We start from the raw sequence: 24,784 nt of genomic DNA, 5'->3' as shown, positions 1-24,784 counted from the left end.
TCATACACTGTGCTACATTAAAAGCAGATTATGAACATAGTGCTATTACCCCCTAGAGATATGGCATGTACCCCATGAAGTGCACATACCACAAGTTGAAATCCTAGGATTTGGTAAAACAAGTCGATGACCATCTAGTGTTTTTTTAATTGACTCTGATCATTTAGGGTTTGGAAACTGACTCAGTGACAATGTATTGGTTGAGAAAATGACTTAATGACCTAGGAAGAGACGAGGTGAAATGAATCAATGACCATCTAGGGTTTAGTGAAGCAATAATTATGATGAACTGTCTCAGTGATCTATAGTGACTCAACAACCATCTATTTTTTTAGTAAATTGACTAATGATTATGATGAACTGACTCAACGACCATGTAGGATTTCATGACACGACTTAACGACCATCTATTGCTGATTCCGTTTTTATGTAGTGTGTTTGGTAAAGTGACTCAATAAACTTGTAATGATTATGATGAACTGACTCAATGACCATGTAGTGTTTGGTGAAATGGTTCGGGAAGAACTTTTTCTCATGCTGTTTCTCTATTTGCCAGCTCTGAGAACGTCACCGCATCTGAGGTCATGTACTGAGATCGTTTGCGTACACAATGAGGTTTAACCAGCAAACGTGGAATATGGAAACAGCACGAGAAAAAATCCTTTCTACTGACTCTGGCGAAGACTTTAATTTGGATGTGGAGACGAACCCAATCCAGCACCCATAACGAAAGGTATCCAGGGCAAGACGTCGTCAATGTACCTATCCTTCAAGGACAACAAACTTTGTGTCATACTGTAGTCATCAAAAACCAAGGTAGAACTATGAAAAGGACTCTTCCCCATCACTCACTTTGGAGGGATGGTTATAAATAAAATAGTGAATTGTTTTCCAATATTGCTTGTACAAATATATATCTTTTTTTGCTTCTTGCCTTTTTTTCTCTTTATTTATTTTTATTTATATAATCTGGTTGTTAATATTGAATTAGGGAGCAATAAAACATATGCATCAATGTAAAAAAACACAAAGAATGTAATGTTCTTTATACACAAACTTTTTAAAGATCTGTTTACTATAATGTACATTTAATAGCCGTGTGTGTAATTTAACAGATTGCTAATTTGCTGAAATTCCCTATAGTTTTCTTAAAGAAATATACAATTGATGAGAGATTATACAAGCAGAGGATATGATTTGTATTCTGTTTAAATTCAGAGTTTCATGTTCTTTCTTTTTCTAATCCAAAAGAGTATTTAAAGGAATAAGGTGTTCCCCTTAACATATATTGCTCAATAAAGTGACTGCAATTTTTTTAATTAGAAGTCCTACTTTTGTGATGATACAACACACAAACACATTTTCTTACAAAGGAAGAAATGTTGGGTGTAAACAAGCACACAAAATGTGGCTGGGTAAAAATATGACTTCATCAAGGTCATTCGTACCGCACTGACGAATGGACCGCATAGCAACAATCTAAATGAGGCCACCATGGCTAATTGCCATCGTAAACTCTCGTCACCCCAGTAATGGAGGGTTCAGTGCATGTGGACTGATCAACCAATCCGTTTCTCCTCCATTTGTTTTTTAATGTTGTGGTACCAATGAAGAAGTTTCAAGTCACCCATGGGTAAGGTTGATGTGACTAAACTAAGTTTTGCCCTCTTCCTCCATAGACCCATCAGAGGGGCCGTGGAACAAATGTCCTTTAGTGTGATACTGGTGCATAGGGATAGCTTTTATATTAATTTTGTTTACACAATATACAGATGTTGCCAACTTTATCTTGACATCATTTGCTGCAGTGTGATATACAACAAAAGCCATAGAAAAATTCAAGTTAAAGTTTCTTTACACTGTGTATTTAATGCGGTAAAAGTCAAGATAAAGATGGCTACATCTGTAGATGGAAACTTTAATTTCCTACTCTGTACATGTGCATCTCTAATGTAGAATATTTATTACTTACTATGGTATATTTTGACAAAAATAATATCTATAATGTTTTCAAATTATGTTCTGCACAGACTCTTGGCTATAATATCGAGGTGCAAAGATATATATATATATATATATATATATATATATATATATATATATATATCCAAAAAAGAGAACGTGAAGCAGCACTCAAAGTGAATTTATTCATCCAACATGGAACCACAACGTTTCACCTCCTCTATGAAAATGCCTTCATAGAGGAGGTGAAACGTTGTGGTTCCATGTTGGATGAATAAATTCACTTTGAGTGCTGCTTCACGTTCTCTTTTTTGGATAACTAACACATAAGGAGAGGTCACACCTTTATTTTTGAAGCTTTGCACCAGCCTAGTCAGGCATTTGTTCACAGTGCTGCTCCAATCCTCTGCTTTTCTCTCTCTCTCTCCTCTCTCTCCTCTCTCTCCTCTCTCTCCTCTCTCTCCTCTCTCTCTTCTCTCTCTTCTCTCTCCTCTCTCTCCTCTCTCTCCTCTCTCTCCTCTCTCTCCTCTCTCTCCTCTCTCTCCTCTCTCTCTCTCTCTCTCTCTCTCTATATATATATATATATATATATATAAGTCTGCACACCCCTGTTAGGATGCCAGGTTTTTGTCAGTTACAAAATCAGTACAAGATGAATAATTTTCTAACAATGAAAAACATTCAAGCCCGGCTATGTTTTGTAAAGACCTACAGCAAGTCTGCCGAAAGCATGTGGGAAAACGTGTTCTGGTTTGATGAGACCGAGGTTGAACTTTTTGGCCATAATTCCAAAAGGTATGTTTGGTGCAAAGCCAACACTGCACATCACCAAAAGAACACCAGCCCCACAGTGAAGCACGGTGTAGGCAGCATTATGGAGCGCGGTGTAGGCAGCATTATGGAGCGCGGTGTAGGCAGCATTATGGAGCGCAGTGTAGGCAGCCTTATGGAGCACGGTGGGGGCAGCATTATGGAGCACGGTGTAGGCAGCATTATGGAGCGCGGTGTAGGCAGCATTATGGAGCACGGTGTAGGCAGCATTATGGAGCGCGGTGTAGGCAGCATTATGGAGCGCAGTGTAGGCAGCCTTATGGAGCACGGTGGGGGCAGCATTATGGAGCACGGTGGGGGCAGCATTATGGAGCACGGTGGGGGCAGCATTATGGAGCGCGGTGTAGGCAGCCTTATGGAGCACGGTGGGGGCAGCATTATGGAGCACGGTGGAGGCAGCCTTATGGAGCACGGTGGAGGCAGCCTTATGGAGCACGGTGGAGGCAGCCTTATGGAGCACGGTGGAGGCAGCCTTATGGAGCACGGTTCAGGCAGCATTATGGAGGACGGTGGGGGCAGCATTATGGAGGACGGTGGGGGCAGCATTATGGAGCACTGTGGAGGCAACATTATGGAGCGTGGTGGGGACAGCATTATGGAGCGTGGTGGAGGCAGCATTATGGAGCGTGGTGGAGGCAGCATTATGGAGCGCGGTGGAGGCAGCATTATGGAGCGCGGTGGGGACAGCATTATGGAGCGTGGTGGGGACAGCATTATGGGGCGTGGTGGAGGCAGCATTATGGAGCACGGTGGAGGCAGCATTATGGAGCGCGGTGGAGGCAGCATTATGGAGCACGGTGGGGACAGCATTATGGAGCGTGGTGGGGACAGCATTATGGAGCGTGGTGGAGGCAGCATTATGGAGCGTGGTGGAGGCAGCATTATGGAGCGTGGTGGAGGCAGCATTATGGGGCGTGGTGGAGGCAGCATTATGGGGCGTGGTGGAGGCAGCATTATGGAGCGTGGTGGAGGCAGCATTATGGGGCGCGGTGGAGGCAGCATTATGGGGCGCGGTGGAGGCAGCATTATGGGGCGCGGTGGAGGCAGCATTATGGAGCGCGGTGGGGGCAGCATTATGGGGTATGGTGGGGGCAGCATTATGCTTTAGGGCTGTTTTTTTGCAGCTGGAACTGGGGCTTTAGTCAAGGTGGAGGGAATTATGAACAGTTCACAATATCAGTCAATATTGGCACAAAACCTGCAGCCTCTGCTAAAAAGCTGAAGATGAATTTCACCTTTCAGCACGACAACGACCCAAAGCAACAATCCAAGTCAAGAAAATAATGGCTTCACCAGAAGAAGATCAAAGTTCTGGAATGGACCAGCCAGAGCCCAGACCTGAATCCCATTGAGAATCTGTGGGGTGACCTGAAGCCGCTGTACACAGGAGATGAGTGGGCAACAATTGGCAAGTCAAGATGTGCCATGTGATAGACTTCTACCCAAAAAGACTGAATGCTTCATAAGGTCAAAGGGTAATTCAACAAAGTATTCGATTAAGGGTGTGCAGATTTATACAACCACATTCTTTTTGTTTTTTATTTATTTTTTTCCCCTCTACAATTTTATTGAAAAACAAAACAAATCATTACAGATTATGGGCCACATTAAAGGTGGAAAAAAGTTCTGAAATGATTCATCTTGTACTGATTTTGTAACATGCCAAAAACCTGGCATTTTAATAGGGTGTGTACACTTTGTGTGTGTGTGTGTGTGTGTGTGTGTGTGTGTGTGTGTGTATGTATGTATATATATATATATAAATTATACACCTTTATATTCAGTTTATATGTTATTTAGACTCTGTACAAACTTCTGTCCGAGTGCAGATCCTATTGCCGCCCCTGGTCTGTTGTAGATTCTATCAACTCTGAGCAAAGTCTTATAAAGATCTGGAGATTCACATTTCACCCCGTGAATCATTGAACTTTTTTTTTGAGCGAGACCATTAGTTTGTGCTCAGACTAGTGTTAGGAAGATCCCGTTCTACATCATTTCTGTACCAAACATGGGAATGGATCTCACGCCACAAGTAAGATGGATAATGTTCCTAAAGGTTAAAATTGGTAATTGTTCCTTGTACTGGGTTCCATTACGTTGGTCATCGACAGAAGAAAAATCTCACTTAAAGGGGTTTCAGACAATTAAAAAAAACCTTCAAGATTTTCTAAATAGGAAAATAATCAAGTTTATTAATATACTCACCTTAAGAATTCTGCATCAGTTTCCCTCTGGTCTCTGTCGGTCCCATCTCTTCAATGTTTACATATTGGTGCAATGATTTGTCCATAATGACATGACGTCGCTTGACCACAGCAGCCAATCGCTGCTGGCCACCGTTACATTTTATTCATTGTAATCAGGCCACAGATATTCATTATTAATGTCCTATCACTGTGCTGGGGAAAATACCTCATTATAGAGGGACCAGTAAAGGCTGATGGTGGGGGGGGGGCGGGGGGACTGGTGCAAAATGTAAAGGCACAGTGTATTACAAGGTTTATTATTATTTTCCTATATGGGAGAGCTTTTATAGTTTGGATTGTAAAATAAGCCACAATTCAATACATTTCACACTAACAGAGCAATGATCTCCAAGGTGAATTGAGAAGACAGGAACCATAACTAATTGGGAATTTGGTGCTAAAACACAGATGACAAACCCATTCATAGCATTCGACCTATGTATTCACTGCCTGGGACTTTTCTTCCTGTAAATAAATGCAGGGGTTCCCATATCTACGGTCCTCAAGGACTTCTTTGGGTAAGAAAATTGTGACACACGTGTGTGAACCTGTAGTATACGCAGTTCCATAAACTTTATTTGCTATTTCTAGGGAATCACTTTAAAGCCGCTCTGTCAAGTCTCTGATCTGAGCGCAGCATTAAATAGAGGGGAAGACGCTGAGCTTAGGGATATAAAGTTTTCTATGATTTGATTCAGTATTTTCATATATAAATCTGTTTAAATGCTGCCAGAACTCATAGAAAAAGCCTGTGTATCCTACTGACGCCGCCCAATCTCTGTGTGGGTGGGGTCAGCAGGACTCACAGGCTTTTTTTCTCTGTCCTAGCAGCATTCAAACAGCTTTTTACAAGAAAATACTGAATCAAATCATAGAAAACCATATATCCCCGAGCTCAGCATCTCCCCCTCTATCTTATACTGTCCTCAGATAGGAGAATTGACAGATCCACTTAAAATGTATTTCAAAAACACAGATGGGTTCAATTTATTGGGTCATAATTGCCCTTTTTGAAAAAATGATTGTTTTATTTACAAAAATTGTGCAGAGTAACTAGCAATAGGACATATATTCTTTATGCTAAGAAGATGGTGAATGGTTGACATCTCCGTGCTAGCTCTCACAGAATTACTGAAAGGAAAAAAATATTATAATTTCAAAGTCAAAGCCTTTCTTAAGATTTATCCCCATACTTATGGCTGAAATGGAGCTTTGGAGATGAATCGGCGCTCGCCCTAGTGCCTGATAGCATCAGGAAATTGACAATAATCATTTTGATGGTGCAGTAAGCAGCAGAAGGGAAGACACAGCATGAACTTCATAAGTCAATTTCATTGTTCAATAACAGACTGTAAAACTTGATTTTGGAGTTGGTGAATTAGGTACATGTGACCTTTATATAACGCCGCCGAGTAGCAAGTGCAACCCAACGGTGCAATTTATTCCAAATCACTTTTTAAAATCTAAACAGACGGGTGTAAAGGGGCCTATGACAGTGCGACCCTCATTATCATAATGATTTATAGATATTAACATTTCATTCTGAATGGTGTGAAAAACGGCAAAATGGCGAAAAATTTATAATGTGTGAAAATAGTTCAGTGCATTAAAAAAATTATGACTGTGAAATAGTCCTGGAATAGCTCAACAAAACTTAACAGATCTAGTAAAGCATCTGCAAGTGTTGTCATTATTCCGCAACTGCATATTTAAATAATAAAATTCATTAAAAAAAAATCGCAATGTGAACAAGACTTTAGGTTCAATGTCAGATATGTAAAATAAAGGCAGTGCTGAGGTAACACAATTAAATTGAAACATATTTCATGATTATTTTGCGGCAATTATTCTACAACCGCAATCGTACTAATTTTTGACCTAATTAAACTCCCCATTTATATCCTAATGATTTAAAACATTTGTGATGACTGTTTTGTAATGACCCAGTTTTACACCTGCCCCAGTGAGATTTTTTTACTAATTAAAAAACATTAACTAGATTCTTTTATTTTCCGATTGTATAAAAAAGGCAATGCTTAAATGTATTTTAGCAGGCACCTGGACATAAGAAAACTCAGAATAAATCTCTCTTCTATGGGACCATGCTGACAGAATACATATGCAGAGGTCTGGGAGGAGGGAGAAGGAGCTGAGCTGTCCTCGTGAGGGGGAGGAGGGAGAAGAAGCGGAGCTGTCCCCATGAGGGGTAGGAGGGAGAAGGAGCGGAGCTGTCCCCGGGAGGTCGAAGAAGGAGCGGAGCTGTCCTCGTGAGGGGGAGGAGGGAGAAGGAGCTGACCTATCCTCGTGAGGGGGAGGAGGGAGAAGGAGCTGAGCTGTCCTTGAGAGGGGGAAGTCGAAGAAGGAGCTGAGCTGTCCTCGTGAGGGGGAGGAGGGAGTAGGAGCTGAGCTGTCCTCGTGAGGGGGAAGTCGGAGAAGGAGCTGAGCTGTCCTCGTGAAGAGGGGGAAGGAGCCAAGCTGGCCCCGTGAGGAAGAGGAGGGAGAAAGAGCTAAGCTCTCCTCGTGAGGGGGAGGAGGAAGAAGAAGCGGAGCTGTCCCTGTGAGGGGGAGAAGGAGCGGAGCTGTCCCCGGGAGGTCGGAGAAGGAGCGGAGCTGTGCTCGTGAGGAGGAGGAGGGAGAAGGAGCTGACCTGTCCTCGTGAGGGGGAGAAGGAGATGAGCTGTCCTTGTGAGGGGGAAGTCGAAGAAGGAGCTGAGCTGTCCTCGTGAGGGGGAGGAGGGAGAAGGAGCTGAGCTATCCTCGTGAGGGGGAAGTCGGAGAAGGACCTGAGCTGTCCTCGTGAGGGGGGAGGAGGGAAAAGGAACTGAGCTGTCCTCGTGATGGGGAGGTGGGAGATGGAGCTGATCTGTCCTCGTGAAGGGGGGGAGGGCGAAGGAGCAGAGCTGTCCTCGTGTGGGGAAGGAGGGAGAAGGAGCGGAGCTGTCCTCATCAATTATTGACAACGGTGTGATCCTGTATTATCTCCCTCTGGCTTTATAATTGTCGCGTTACCTTTCATTGTAACTCCAACCCCTAATAATGAGATGTCTGCTGACTCCGCCCACAGTGTACACCGCACTGACTGAATGGTGACAGGAAGTGTTAGCCTATGGCGAGGACTCCGTGACTGCAATACCACAATATTTTACAAAGGAAAATTGTTATGATCAAAGCAAAAATCAGTGTGATGACATTTTTGCATTGCTTTATAAACAAAGAGTCCACACAATTGTCCATCCATCGAATTAAAAAGTTTATATTTCACTCAGAAATAATATCACCACTACTGGACGTTACATTCTACTGGAACTATGACATTAGCTGGAGGATTCGCACTATTTCTTGTGATTATTATAGAGAGTAATAGCAGTAAAACCAATGGCATCTGAATATGAAGCTCCTGTCCTGTGTGATCACCATCAGTTCAAAATCCTATAGATTAATAGAGAGGAAAGAAAATTTGATTCGCCACCGGACAAATTTGCTATCACGGATTCACGTTACCTCCATTGTCTTCTATGCAGTAAATATGGCTTCATAAACGGGAACTTGGTTGTCAGTGAAAAAATATCATACCGTTTAGTTCACCATTAATTATAATGAATAAATTTGCTAAATAAGATATTTCTGTGCACAGGAAAACTCTGGTGTATTTAACCCCTTCACAATATTGGGGTAAATTCTTAGTAACGGTAGAGCACCCCCACATATTGGTTTGGTATATGAAAATACGCGTTCTTTATGGAGTGAAAAGTGTCATTTCTGGACTAGACATAAGAGCTGACACTTCATGTTCTTTGGTTATTTCAATATCTATTTTTTTTTCACCGTCTGTAACAAAATGCACCCACCCCCTCCATAGAAACAAAAAAAACGCCGTCAGTCTCCAAGACTGTAAAATTCTATCAATAATGAACTAAGACTTGTTATATATTACAAATGTCTCTGTGTATTGAGATGCCGGGTCTGTAGTCTACGGTTGCGCTGCTTCATTATTTAATCACACAATGACCTTTGTGCCAGGAAGGAAATTATTTATTTATAATTCAATTTGCCTGAGCCAATGGAACAGTGAACTAAGGAAAAGTCTATTGGTGCAAACCAGCAAAACACCCAAACAAAAAAGTTACATCTCAGCAATCCGATGTTTAGGCCTATGTGTGTGTTTCATCAAGTACACAAAATACTTAAAGGGGAACTCCTATTGTAATTTTTTAAACACCTCAGAGTTTTTTTTTTATTTGTGTCTTTTTCTCTTCCGGAGGATCCAGCACGTCTGTGCATCACAAGATTTCAATAAGAATTGTGTAATGCTTTAGTTCCCCTGTGGTGGCGCTGCAGGAATATTGTACACTTGCTGCCACAGATTACTCCTGATCACTGAGATCAGCTTAGTGTTGAGGGGCTCTTTAGACAAAAAAAAATTTGTCCAAAGTGTACAACCTCTTGGAAGGAAATTTCTTGTTGAAAATATAACCCTAGTCTCCCGCACTTGTATGTGTCCTCTACCTGCACATCGCTAAGGCTTTCTGCTTCCTGTGGTTATTGTTACAGTATTGTTTCTACGTGATATCAGCTCATAACTCTCATCTCCATGACGCACATTTTCCTACACCTGCGAATAGATGTTAGACTGCACGTTGAGTACTTGGCAGGTTCTATGCAGAGGCGCAGACAAACCAAAGGAATACGGGAACTTTTTTCCCCCTTCTAAAGGGGTGAGAAGATGGGCAGTTAAATATCTAATCACCCCCTGCACCTAATCGGAATACTTGGGGACTGTAATTTATACGGTATCTGGATCACTAATATTTTTAGTCTATTTACCCACAAACATGTATGTTTTTATGTATTTTTAACACAAAGTTACGCTTTAATGCAATGTTGCATGAAGGTGCAGATGAGTGTAAAGTGCTACATTTTTACAATGTGCCAGGTGTATGGGTAAGGGAGTTAATATGATTTTTTAATTTATTTTATAATGTAGGTTTAAAGGGTATGGACACATTTGACATGGAAAAAAAAGATTTTTACATTATTTAGTGGTTATACTTATGTTAAGTGAAAAAAAAAAAAGCTTAAAGTTTCACAAGGTGTCTTTTCTCATGTAAATGTATCCCCCTTCCCCAGTAATACATGCTGGATGTGAGATGTGTGCGTCCAGATTGCTGCCTCCGTCAACTGGCTCTCATGTATCAGCACAGCCTCATCCCTGTACTGCTTTCTCCTCTTACAGCCTATGAGGGATCTGTTCCTTCTTGTGCTGACAGACTCCAATGCTGTCTATGTATGATTTTCCCCTCCCCCTGGACAGTTTTCCTGTGTGTGCTCCCCTTTCTCTCTACACCTATAGCCTGAGTGATTCCAAGAAAGTGTGGTGCTGTCAGATCAGAAATTATTAATAAAGATTATTTAGAAAATGGCCTAATTTGACAATTCGAGAGCAAATAAACAGTAATAATAAAAATAATAATAAATTTCAAAAAAAGTGCAAAAGTGTCCAAAGCCTTTAATTGTCAAAAGTGTGAAAGTTGTCCTAGAATCAAAAAGGGAAAAATATTATAATTTTTCACTTTTTTATTCTATATTAGTAGAGTTAGGCTGTTCACATGGAGTTTTTTTACACGTTTTTTGCAGCGGAAACTGCAGCAAAAATTTCGTTAAACGGCCGATGTTGCCTCCCAATGTTTTCAATGAGAGGTGTAGGCGTTTTTTCCCCGCGAGCAGAATAAAACACTTGCGGGAAAAAGAAGCGACATACCCTATCTTCAGGTGTTTTCCGCCTCAAATACCCTCTTGAAATCAATGGGAGACGGAAAAATACGCAGCGAACGTCCGACACTTTTTTTTACGTGTTTTATGTCAAAAACCGCTCATGGTTTTTCCTTTGTCTGTTAAAGAAAAAGGTAAAAACGTGTCAGAAGACGCGTCAAACACCTGTGGTGCAAAACCACTTAAAAAAAAACGGAGCTGATTTTTCCAGGGAGAATTTTCTGCCTGCAAAAACCTCAGTGTGACATAAAGCATTGATGAAGGTCAGAAGGTCTCCATTCACATCTATTCCGAGTAAGTGCAGGTACCAAACTCTGACACTGAAGAACACATTGCACACTGGAGAATTGACTTTTTGGCTATGTTCGTGCAGTATATTTTCAGGCGTAAGATGCTTGTATTGCGCACCTAAATGCACTTGCCGTACGCCTGCAAACAGCTTTGTAAAAAATAATTTTTTCCCATTTCCTATTGATACTTCAAAAACGCTTCCAGAAATCAAAAACGCTTTGAAAATGAACTCCAACATCACCTGGATTTCAGAGGCGGTTTTCTCTTCAAATCAGACTCCTATTTTTCGCCTGAATTGCTGTCGTGTGAACATGGCCCAAGGTTACTTGGCGTCTGCACTGCTCACATTCACTTCCCGACGCACTGGTTCTAGATAAAATGACGGCGTCCCGCTGCTTAGATAGACGCTGAGACCGCAAAATGGACAAATTTATCAAACATTACACACCAAACATTTGAAATAACTTTTTGACATTTTTTCTAAAATAGTTTTTACTCTTTTCCAAGGAAACGTTAACAATTTATAAATGTGACCAAAATAGTTTCCTCTTGTATCCCAGATGCGGTGTTAATGCCTTTCCATGGGGCTGTATATGCCAGAGAGTCCACATAAAGAAACATTACATAATACCATATATCGGAGTTCTCCCTGCAAGCAATGATTTTAGTGCTTCTAGAGGAAATGTTGAACGTAACCTCACGCAGAACTAGGCTGCCTGCAATAAATTATTGCGCACTATATTCAATAACAACTGAACCTCGCTTTGAACCCTATTGCGATAAAAGGCTGATTCAGTAAAAGCATGGAGTTTGGGTATGGGCCCTACAATATTGCCATATAATGGACGTCTTACATGGGTCATTAAATGGGTTTTCCGTGTTCTGACAACTGAGGACCTAGCCACTGTATAGGTCATCAGTATATGATCTGTGCGGGTCCGACACCTGGTACCCTGCACCGATCCGCCACTCCGGCTGCCTCCGGGCACCGGATGTTTTGAACGGTATACAGTAGTTAGAGTTGGAAGTAGTTGGCTCCGTACACTGCATAGCGGGCGTTCGGTAGAATTGCAGCTCTGCTCCTATTCACTTGAATACTGCAGCTCGGCCGCTATTCTTTGACCAGAGCCATCTGCTTCCGGCAATATCGTTCGGTGCCCAGATGCAGCCGGAGTGGTGGATCGGTGCAGGGTCCAGGTGTCTGACACGCACCCATCATATACTGATGATCTATCCGGTGGATAGGACATAAGTTGTCAGAATGCAGAAAACCTCTTTAAAATTATTTATTAGCAGGTGAAATTTCCCTGGTACCGTAGTTCATATTCACATGGGAACATTGAGTACAATAAATATATCAACTTACCGAAAAAAAGCTTTGTAGATGAAAAATTTGCTGAAATGTGATCAAAAGTTTTCTGTTCTGAACATTTTTCAAATGTCAATGTAGAACTCTTTGTCATGATCATGGTTCGGGACAGGAGTGTAACCCACTGTGCCACTATTAGATTTGTCTAAAGCAGTCTATGGAGTCATGGGGGTATGGACTTTGTGCAGAAAACAACAAACACCTTAAAAAAATGGACAGAATCCAAAGAAGCTTGTTGGCCAGGCAAGATGTGGCAGTTCTGAGCAGGGTGAAATAATCAGAGGTGATGAGCCACCGGCTGGACACTGAAGAGCCGCCATAGGCCTGTCCCTTTAAGATGTAGCAGAGCTTTTACGTACATTACTATTGAGACTGGCAGCGGTAAGAAAAGGTGAGGGATGTCGGCTGCACAGGTATGGGCAGCTGCCAATGTACCGTTATAAACCTACCACATCATTTCCATGGAAAGTCTAGGAGTTCCGAGCATTGTAACCTTCCTGCACTGTATGAACGAGATGTGTAATCCCTTATTATCCGTTGTTTTACATTTTACCTTGTGTGCTCTAAATCATTTAGTTTTGGCCATTTTTGCTGTTTTTTTACACCACATTTCTTAAAGTCACAAAAATATTCAATTTTTTATAACCATCTCAGAGCCGTGTCCTTTTTTACGTCTGGATAAAGTCTCATCGAATGTATTTTTGTGAAGTCTTCGGTAACATTGCGGCTGTTACGTTATACTCTGGAGTCATGTGCGACAGATACAATATATGTTACCAATGATTCATCGTCATTTGCTGGAATCTTTTTTTTATTTCATATTTTAAAATGACATTTTTAGATCTTTGTTGGCGTTCAGCTGTTTATGAGAAACATAATGTAAGGATCTTAACTGGACTCCGAAAGGAAAAAGATATTTGTCAGCTGAGCTAGAAAACAAATGTATAGATTGGGTTCATAGTTGTGTAAGGCGACAACATTGACGTCAAACCCCCCCCCCCCCCCCTAATTTCAGGATGGGGGTGTACTCCTCATAGTAAATCTCAGGATGTGTCGAGAATGAGTCCTATTGTAGTCCACATTGCCCAAGTGGGAAATGGCAATTAGAGTCCCCCCTACTAGCCCCATAACAACCATAGGGACTGCTTCTATGGTATACAGGTGTAGATTTATTATTTGACTAGTATACACCCTGAAAAATATAAAATATCTAATATTTTATTTTTTTAATTAATAACCCACTGACAATGCTGTCACATTTATTGCTTGCCACTAACTCATAACCTAAGATTGTCAGGTTAAGATCACACATCAATAGGATTGACAGGAGGGCTCAAAAGGGAAATTAATGGGAAATGAAGAAATGAGCATCAAATCCTCAATGGACAGTTCAGAAAATAGGTTTACTGGCGCCATCATCCACTACATTCCCACTTTTGTTTCTCATATATAACAAAATGGGTTAGAATTTTTTTGCAATGGACAGAATGGAGAATTTGTAGCTTACACAAAAACATTCTCAATAGCGAAGAACACATTTTTGGAAAAACAAAAATATTCATCGGCATATTGGCAAATCTAAAACCTTAATTTGATTTGTGGAAATTAACAAACCTGCAGAACATGTGTAACTGATCCATATTCTCCTCTGAGAAGTCAAAAATAGTGATCCATAGTCTCCCCATCGAGGTCAATGGTATTGCACAGCTGGGTTTCTAGACTCCATTGACTTAAATGGGGATTTATAAAACAGATCTGTCTTCTGCCCACACAAGTCAGTGGATACCATTGACTTGGATGGAGACTATAGATCCATTGTCTCTCTATTCGACAGACTTTGTTTGCAATTTGTCGAATGTTGTGAAGGTTAACCCAACAAATCTGTTTACTCATCTCTAATATTGACCATAACCATAGGGATTAGCAGGCTGGACTGAATTTAGCACATATTCAGGGGTACTGATAGAACCATTGTCACTAATAAGCCAGAATACATAGTTCATGGATGAGATTTTATATTCTAGAAAAACAAAAAAAATCTGTCAAAAATATCTCCAATAATTTGGACTGATTGGCGTTCACTGGGAAGTCACCTAATATATATACACGTCGAATGCACATTATACCATCTCTACATATTCATATATGTTATATTTAGGAGGGTTTTGTGTTTTTTTAAGGATAATATATAGTTATCTTAACAAAACATTCAATAAAACAAGGTTTTTTTAAAAACGTTTAATAGTTTATAGAAATACAGATGTGATATGCTGACAATTGCGATTGAACAATGATTTGCCTTGCTGTTGAAAAATGTTACGTGCAGTACCGGGACTGACCACATGGTGTGCTGTTTAAGTGAAAAATGGTCATGAGCAATACAGAGCAGGAAGAACTTTCAATCAGGCAAATCTAAGTAATACTCTCCTGCTCCACCTAGTGGTAGAGATATGTAGCGCTATAACATTTTCTGTCCTATAAAACACAAATACATTGTGAAGCCTTTATATTACCTATCATAATGTATATGCTATGAGCAAGATAACATACTCTGCAAGATGAAAATATTTGTCTGTTTTGTATCCTTTACATGAGCGACGGGAGGAGTTTTTATTGGACAGATGCTGTGATCAAGCACTAGCACTACAAAGTCCTAATTTATTTTTTGATTTTTATTATTATCATTATTATTATTATTATTAGTATTATTATTATTATTACTGTTCAGATTGTTAGATTGAAAAAATATCCATGTGAAAGTTGTTGAAGTCTATAAGTACTACAAAGCCAAGACAAGACATAACCTACACACAAGCCATGATGATCGTAGTCGCTGCCCCGCTCATTTATTAATGTCAGTGACCTATAGACGGTTTCTGGCATGATTGAACAGTCAATGAAGAGTGAACGGCGGCTCTTAGGTGTTGTATATTGTCTGGAAGTTTAGACAAGTGATGAAGCTTGGGATTTTGTGAATGTCGTCAGACGTATAAAGACATTCATCTCACAGACGTAACTTGTGGATGACCCTTATCTGTTATAAATCACAATCGTCTATAACCTTGTATTAGAGGACACTGAGCTTAAAAAATATATATAGAAAAAGAAATCACAAAAAATAACCAATGGAGAAATATATCAGTTTTTTATATCTGACTTCACTAATATGTAAATCATATATTATCTATGTCTTCTCATTTTAATTGCAAATATTAGTCAATAATATTGACTTTAACAGGGTCTGTCAGGTGTCCATAAGGATTTTAGTATTTTTGGTGTTTAGAAAAAAAAAATGCCTAAAATAATGGAAAGTTTTACAGGAACCCTGACCGAACCCTATAGCACAAATGTAAACTAAGGCTCTGTTCACACTCACGTTAGCTATAGGTCAGGTTTCCATTGATTATAAAGGTCTGAATAATGTGGCGTGCTGCGCTATTTCATCCAGTAAAAAAAGAAAACTGATTTCTAATGGAGCCACCATACCGTAAATAATGGGAAAAAAACCTAATTTTTCCATTGATCCCGTGGGAATGGAAGCCATGACACCAGTGTGACGAGAGTCTAAGGCCTCAGGCACACGACCGTAGTGTCTTTCTGGTCTGCAAATTCCAGGACCGTGTTCCGTGAAATGTCCTCCGCAGTTCATCCGTATGTAATCCGCAAAATGCGGATAAAAAAAGCCTAGGTAAAACAGGATGGCGACAGAACTCATTCCCGGTCGTCGCCTAGCAACACTTCCGCAAATCCGCAAACTGCAGTTGACACAAGGAGGTGTACCCGCATTTTCCACGGGCCCATTGACTTCTATGGGCATGTCCGCATCGAATTTGCGGGCCGTAATAAGACATGTCCTGAGTTTGTGCGGCACGGATTTGCGGACATGCGGGGACCCGTGAAAACACGGATAGTGTGTATGGGCCCATAGAAATGAATGGGTCCGCAATTCTCCCGTGGATTTTCGGGGGAATTGCGGACACAAAAACACGTTCGTGTGCATGGGGCCTAAGGGTATGTTCACACGGCCTATTATCGGCCGTTTTTCAGGCCGTAAACGCCCGAAAAACAGCTGAAAAAATGGAAGCTGACCGGCTACAAACATTTGCCCATTGATTTCAATGGGAAAAACGACGTTCTGTTCTGACGGGCCGGTTTTTTACGCGGTGTGTTGAAAAACGGCCGTCTAAAAAAACAGCCACGAAAAAGAAGTGCAGGTCACTTCTTGGGCCGTTTTTGGACCCGTTTTTCATAGACTCTATTGAAAAACAGCTCCAAAAGCGGCCGTGAAAATCTCCACGAAAATTGCAAGTTGCTTAAAAAATTTCTGAAAATCAGGAGCTGTTTTCCCTTTAAAACAGCTCCGTATTTTCAGACGTTTTGGACTCAGCGTGTGAACATACCCTAAGGGTCTATTCACGCAGTGCGGTCAAATTGTGGTTTATTGCCGTTATTACCATGAATTTGTGGCAAAATGCTCCAGATTTTATAATTTAGCAGCAAAACCGCAGCATTTTGGGCGATTTTTCTGTAATTGCAGCTATAAGGAATGATTTCTGAACAATCGTGTGAATTTTGTGTGCTTGGGCTTTTTTTTTTTTACACGTTATTTTTTTGTTTGCAATTCAAAGTTTATTTGTAAAATATTTTCTTAAAAAAATCAAAACACAAACTAAATATATTTTTGCTTTGAAATGAAATGTGGAGAGCAGATTCCCTTTGTCTTATTTGTTCGGGAATTGTCTGCTTCGATTTGAGCCTTCGTTTTACAGATTATTTGTGGCCCGTGCACCAGTCACTTTTAGTAACAAAATGTTGAAATGCAATGTCACTTCCAGACAAGCCGGCACTGATAAAAACGCTAGAAGGCATTAATAGGCTATTTAGTGATGTGAAAGTCGTTATCTGCCCCTCTAATAAATGGTAATATATTGCCTCTCGCTGCTAACCCTGAGATGCACCTGACAGAGATGAATTGACCACGCTATTTCTTCCCAGTGTCACAGCTCTTGTGGGATTAGAGAAAAAGCTCCGATTTTATACCAATCCTTTGTTGCATTTTTCATGTTTTTTTTACTTAAAGGGCCACTAAACTTAAAATAACCAGTTGCCTTATAAAGGTTTCAAATAGCAGAAACATACAGAGTAGTTAAATATTGCAATATGTGGAAGTGGGATTGACTATGTAATCTCAGCCAGAATAAAGGGAATCTATTGTTAGAAAATGAAAATATTTCTTTATAATTGTTGTTGTTGTGAAATCTGTTTTTAAATTTAAAATATTGCAATTTCCACACTTGGGACTGAGCATTGACAATAGAGCAACAGTTCCTGTCACTTTTCAGCTTGTGCTGTGTAGACTGGGGCAGGGTCAATTGTCATCTTATTATCATCATTTACTGTCACAGAGCATGCCCACTACACTCTCTCGCCAATTATTATTATTTTTTTAACTTTTCTTAAATCTACGTGGACATTTCTAGAACTTTTTTTGCAGCTTCTCAGGCAAGATGGTCTCCCCATTATCATTTAAAGAAAATAGAATATTCTCTTTAATGTAATCATCAACTTTCGTTTTAGGCTAATGCTTGTGGTCCTCTTGATTTTATAGGAGCATCTTCAGTCATTGAAATGATTTGATCCCACGATGTCCAGAATGTTTTATCCATGTACGAAGATCATACAATGTATTATTTTCATCCAGTTAAAGTCTATTGACTCAAAAACATGTTCCCCGACCTTGCTGTTCAAGTAAATACAAGAGTTTTATGGTGACATGCCGTGCCTAGAGCCAACCCATATTAGTCAATGTTGTCATGGTGGCTCCAATATCTGATCTTTGTTACAAAGGTAGATAATAGATCAAGTGCAGTCATCTACCGAACTCACCGAGGTTCTCACTTGAGCAACACTTCATAAGAGAATCAATGAACATTTGGAATATTCGATACCACACCATCCATAATTTTGGGCCATTGTATCCAGGTTGATACAAAGTACCATTGTCTTTTAGCTAATCCTTTCATAAGAACAGGCATGAACATTGGTTTCAGCATCCCTACAGTAATAGTAGTCGTGGATACATTTTATGAGCACATCACCATTTCTAGACTCTTTGTGTAAGACGACCACCCATGTGCAGTTATAGTACTTAGTGTTGTCTGCAATATAGCAATACGCTCGGACGCCTTGGACATGTGTGGCGTGCATAGAATATAGTTGCCAATGTTAAGAAGCAATCGTCCAGCCCAAGTTAGACTTTTTATAGGACAACCGGAGAATAAACTCATTGTGTAAAATTTACAAGACATTGTTCTCTCTCACTCGTCTCCCCTAGATCTTAAAACAGTCATTAAGGATCCTAAAAAGGCTTAAATGAGACATTAGGTAGAGGAGGAGCCAGCAAGTAAGAGGGAAGAGACCTGAAATTAATTTTATTATTACAAAGAAAATTGAGAACCTCCCACTGTCCACAAATTACGCAGTAATTGCATCTCAGCTTCTTGTGACATTTAGGAAGCCCTGAAGCAATCACTGCCTTATTATAAACATTGGGGGGTACTTAATTCCACATTATTATTTTCTTTAATTTACCGTTTACGTCTTCAAAATGTACCACAGTGCAGTGTATCATGGGAGAAGAAGACACTATAAAACAGTGTGTGTCATTATAGTCACATACCATGAAATTGTATTCACATTCATATTTACCAAAGTGAAATTGCAGGACAAGCACGGAGACAGGTGACGTTGTCTTATCTGGGAAATACTCATGTAGAATGGAAAGTTACCTTGTTATATATAAGAATAAACAGAATGACGCTGTTCTCTCTGGATTTTCACGAGTTAAATGGATTGGCTTACTTCACAATTTTTGGAGGGGATTGGCATGTCTTGTGTCCACTATCTAATTCATAATCCATTAACAGTTTAATGACAATAAGGAAAATAAATAAATAAATGTAAAAATATATATATGTGTGTGTGTGTGTGTGTGTGTGTGTGTATATACATATATATAGATTATAATTACAGTATATTTATTATTAGATTTGAAATTATCATCATACTTATTATTATTTTTTTTACTAACAACGACAATAATAATAATATATCCATGTTTGTTATGATTATATATATCATTGTACTTATTATTATTATACTTATTTATTATTTTTATTGTAAATAAAGTGCTACATTGTAGTGACTGTTGCAGTATGAATTTCGACATTGTAGCAATTTGCAGCTGCTTCAAGTTTTGTCACATCAACAAAAGTGTCAGGCTCGTCCCTCTTCTGTTTTTTTTTGCTTACAGTCAGAGTCGTGTGACAACTAATCACTGTCCAGGGTGGGAAAAACGTAAAAAAAAAAATAAAAACATAATTACAAGTAATATGACATGTGAACAAAGTAATAAATAAGGTAGTTATACATTTTCATTCCTGACTTTTGATAACATTATAGGGGTGGTCATCTGATGTAACATTATAGGGGTGGTCATCTGATGTAACATTATAGGGATGGTCATCTGATGTAACATTATAGGGATGGTCATCTGATGTAACATTATAGGGGTGGTCATCTGATGTAACATTATAGGGGTGGTCATCTGATGTAACATTATAGGGGTGGTCATCTGATGTAACATTATAGGGATGGTCATCTGATGTAACATTATAGGGATGGTCATCTGATGTAACATTATAGGGGTGGTCATCTGATGTAACATTATAGGGGTGGTCATCTGATGTAACATTATAGGGGTGGTCATCTGATGTAACATTATAGGGGTGGTCATCTGATGTAACATTATAGGGGTGGTCATCTGATGTAACATTATAGGGGTGGTCATCTGATGTAACATTATAGGGATGGTCATCTGATGTAACATTATAGGGATGGTCATCTGATGTAACATTATAGGGATGGTCATCTGATGTAACATTATAGGGATGGTCATCTGATGTAACATTATAGGGGTGGTCATCCGATGTAACATTATAGGGATGGTCATCTGATGTAACATTATAGGGGTGGTCACCTGATGTAACATTATAGGGATGGTCATCTGATGTAACATTATAGGGATGGTCATCTGATGTAACATTATAGGGGTGGTCATCTGATGTAACATTATAGGGATGGTCATCTGATGTAACATTATAGGGATGGTCACCTGATGTAACATTATAGGGATGGTCACCTGATGTAACATTATAGGGGTGGTCATCTGATGTAACATTATAGGGGTGGTCATCTGATGTAACATTATAGGGGTGGTCATCTGATGTAACATTATAGGGATGGTCACCTGATGTAACATTATAGGGATGGTCATCTGATGTAACATTATAGGGATGGTCATCTGATGTAACATTATAGGGGTGGTCATCTGATGTAACATTATAGGGGTGGTCATCTGATGTAACATTATAGGGGTGGTCATCTGATGTAACATTATAGGGGTGGTCATCTGATGTAACATTATAGGGATGGTCATCTGATGTAACATTATAGGGATGGTCATCTGATGTAACATTATAGGGATGGTCACCTGATGTAACATTATAGGATAACTGCAGTATTTCTTTACATGTTTAAAGGGCGTCTTTGTTTTGTAACAATAATAACATTCACATTTCTTTTTTTATTTATTTCTACTGTGGCCATCTCTGTACATAAGGAAGGTTGCAAGAAGCTCATGATTTTTTTTAAAAGTGATTGCAAATTGTTTTACATTCGTTAAGAGGATCATCCAATGTTTACATGTTACAATTCACTGTTAGATATGGCAAAGCAACACAATTTTGTTTTTAACCCCTTAGTGACCAGCCTATTTTAGGCCCTAATGACCAAGCTATTTTATTTGTTTTTCTATAGTCGCATTCAAAGAGCTATAACGTTCTTATTTTTTCGTCTACATAGCTGTATGAGGACTTGTTTTTTGCGGGATTAGTTGTGCTTTTTAATGGCACCATTTTTGGGTACATATAATTTTTATATTAACTTTTATTAACCTTTTTGGGGGGGATTATTAAAAAAAACTGAAATTCCGCCATTGTTCTATGCGTTTTTAAATTGACGCCGTTCACTGTGCGACGTAATTAACATGTGACCTTTATTCTATGGGTTGGTACGATTACGGCGATACCACATATGTAGAGGTTTTTTTATGTTTTACGACTTTTGCACAATAAAAACACTTTTGAACTAAAATTATTTGCTATTGCATCGTCGCTTTCCAAGAGCCGTAATTTTTTTATTTTTCCATCAATGTAGTGATTTTTTGGGCTTGTTTTCTGCGGGACAAGACGTAGTTTTGAATGGTACTGTTTTGGGGTGCGTGGGACTTATTGATTCATTTTTATTATGACTTTTTTGGGGGGCAATGGAAAAAAATTGCAATTTCGCCATGGTTTTTTGCGTTTTTTTTTTACAGTGTTCACTTTGCGGTTTAAATTACATATTAACTTTATTAATGGAGTCATTACGGTCGCGGCAATACCACATATGTGTACTTTTTTTTTTTTTTCACACTTTTACTAAATAAAACCACTTTTTATGGAAAAAAATGGTTTTATTTATTTTTTTACTGTACTTTTTATTAATAATCTTTATTTCACTTTGATGACTGATTTTATTAGTCCCACTAGGGGACTTTACTGTGCGATATTCCGATCGCTGCTATAATGCTTTGGTATACTTCGTATACCAGAGCATTATTGCCTGTCAGTGTAAATCTGACAGGCAATCTGTTAGGACGTGCCTCCGGCGCGTCCTAACAGGAATATGTCCAGGGCAGACCTGGGAGCTTTTATCAGGCCCCCGGCTGCCATGACACCCCATCGGTGACCCGCGATTTCATTCGCGGGCCGCCGATGGGTGACAGAGGGAGCGCACTCCCTCTGTAAACAAAGTTAAATGCCGCGGTCGCTATTGACGGCGGCATTTAACGGGTTAAACGGCCGCGATCAAAGTAAACTTCGATCGCGGGCATTGGAGCAGGAGCTCAGCTGTCATCAGACAGCAGAGCCCCGGCTCCTGCCTGCACGGGAGACCCGTGCAGGACTTAGACTAGGCTGACGTGAAAAGGCGTCAGCCTAGCCTAAAGCCCATTAGTGACCGACGTAAAAAGGCGTATTAGTGGTCACTAAGGGGTTAATATCTGATCCCGGGTGTAAGTATTGCTGTTGCATATATGTTATTTCATCCCTTGTGTGTATATATTACTGGTATATACTTGTTATGGCGCCCCCTGTGTGTAGATATTACTGTTACATACATGTTATGGCGCCCCCTGTGTGTAGATATTACTGTTACATACTTGTTATGGCGCCCCCTGTGTGTAGATATTACTGTTACATACTTGTTATGGCACCCCCTGTGTGTAGATATTACTGTTATATACATGTTATGGCGCCTCCTGTGTGTAGATATTACTGTTACATACTTGTTATGGCGCCCCCTGTGTGTAGATATTACTGTTACATACATGTTAGGACGCCCCCTGTGTGTAGATATTACTGTTACGTACATGTTATGGCTCCCCTTGTTGGTAGATATTACTCTTACATACATGTTATGGCGCCCCCTGTGTATAGATATTACTATTACATACATGTTATGGCGCCTCCTGTGTGTAGATATTACTGTTACGTACATGTTATGGCGCCCCCTGTGTGTAGATATTACTGTTACATACTTGTTATGGCGCCCCCTGTGTGTAGATATTACTGTTACATACTTGTTATGGCGCCCCCTGTGTGTAGATATTACTGTTACATACTTGTTATGGCGCCCCCTGTGAGTAGATATTACTGTTACATACTTGTTATGGCTCCCCCTGTGGGTAGATATTACTGTTACATACATGTTATGGCGCCTCCTGTGTGTAGATATTACTGTTACATACATGTTATGGCGCCCCCTGTGTGTAGATATTACTGTTATATACTTGTTATGGCGCCCCCTGTGTGTAGATATTATTGTTACATACATGTTATGGCGCCTCCTGTGTGTAGATATTACTGTTACATACTTGTTATGGCGCTCCCTGTGTGTAGATATTACTGTTACATACTTGTTATGGCGCCCCCTGTGTGTAGATATTATTGTTACATACATGTTAGGGCGCCCCCTGTGTGTAGATATTACTGTTATATACTTGTTATGGCGCCTACTGTATGTAGATATTACTGTTACATACTTGTTATAGCGCCCCCTGTGTGTAGATATTACTGTTACATACATGTTATGGCGCCTCCTGTTGGTAGATATTACTCTTACATACATGTTATGGCGCCCCCTGTGTATAGATATTACTATTACATACATGTTATGGCGTCTCCTGTGTGTATATATTACTGTTATGTACATGTTATGGCTCCCCCTGTGGGTAGATATTACTATTACATACATGTGTGTAGAAGAATTCCATATGATACAATTATCGCTCATATAGTGGGAAAAATCTATCCTTGTTTCCCCTTAACTGAAAAACGATTGGAGCACTCGTATTGGGAGAGACTTTTTGAAACTATGACCAGCTTATGATCCCTGAATTTACCTCCTCTGTCATGATGGGAGGCACGAAGCTGATCCTTGGGACCATTAAAAACGTAGTTCTGCTCGGCCAATCCTTTCCAATAATGATTCCTATGAGCATACTTGCCCCAACCCTCCAAATATAAGTTTACAAAGCAATGATCTGTAGTAGAGCTAAAACTGCTACTAAAAATATATATTCGTAAATTGCATATTAATTCCATGTTGCAATGATTCAGAGAAGTTCAGATTAGATTAATGTTCACACTGAGTATTGTGCCGAGTTTTTTTAAGCGGAAAACGCGTCGCAAAACTCCGCAAAAACGGCCCGAGAATGCCTCCCATTGATTTCAATGGGAGGCGTCGGCGTCTTTTTCCCAAGAGCAGTAAAACTGCCTCGCGGGAAAAAGAAGTGACATGCTGTAAAGGATCTGCCAGACACAGTTTCTGTGTCAACGCCCATAGGTAATCAGTCTGCACCTGCTTCTATGTCTGTAAGACTGACTCCATCTTCCACCACTCAGGATGGCAGGCTTTGGAGTGGGAGAGCCTATCACAGCCTGGCCAGACGGAGCTAGCTCCCGCCCTCTGTCTATTTATACCTGCCTTTCCTGTTCCTCCTTTGCTTGTGATTCTTCTCTGGTTTCCTGGCCCTGCTGCAGCTTCTGAACTACTGACCCTCTGCTTGTGATTGACCTTGGCTTTTCTGACCACTCTTCTGCTCTGTGTTTTTGTACCTCGCTCATCTCCTGGTTTGACTCGGCTCGTTCACCTC

General features: G+C 40.0%; 1 protein-coding gene across 4 annotated transcripts in view; it reads left to right on the top strand.

The window, feature by feature from the left end:
• PCDH11X (protocadherin 11 X-linked) overlaps nucleotides 1–24,784 on the top strand; it is a 1,026,455-nt gene that overhangs the window by 201,852 nt on the left and 799,819 nt on the right. For 2 of the 4 annotated variants that reach the window (XM_075836605.1, XM_075836604.1), the window contains one exon: nucleotides 557–917. The exons of the other annotated variants lie outside the window; for them this stretch is intronic. In XM_075836605.1, the coding sequence (XP_075692720.1) occupies nucleotides 557–562 (6 nt within the window). In that variant the 3' untranslated portion in view covers nucleotides 563–917. Of the gene's footprint in view, nucleotides 1–556; nucleotides 918–24,784 lie in introns of those variants that run through there. 4 annotated transcript variants of the gene reach the window in all.

Source organism: Rhinoderma darwinii, chromosome 8 (assembly GCF_050947455.1).
Source record: "Rhinoderma darwinii isolate aRhiDar2 chromosome 8, aRhiDar2.hap1, whole genome shotgun sequence".
Taxonomy (NCBI): domain Eukaryota; kingdom Metazoa; phylum Chordata; class Amphibia; order Anura; family Rhinodermatidae; genus Rhinoderma; species Rhinoderma darwinii.
Note: the sequence above shows the minus strand (reverse complement) of the source record. Positions and strands in the feature narration are given on the sequence as shown.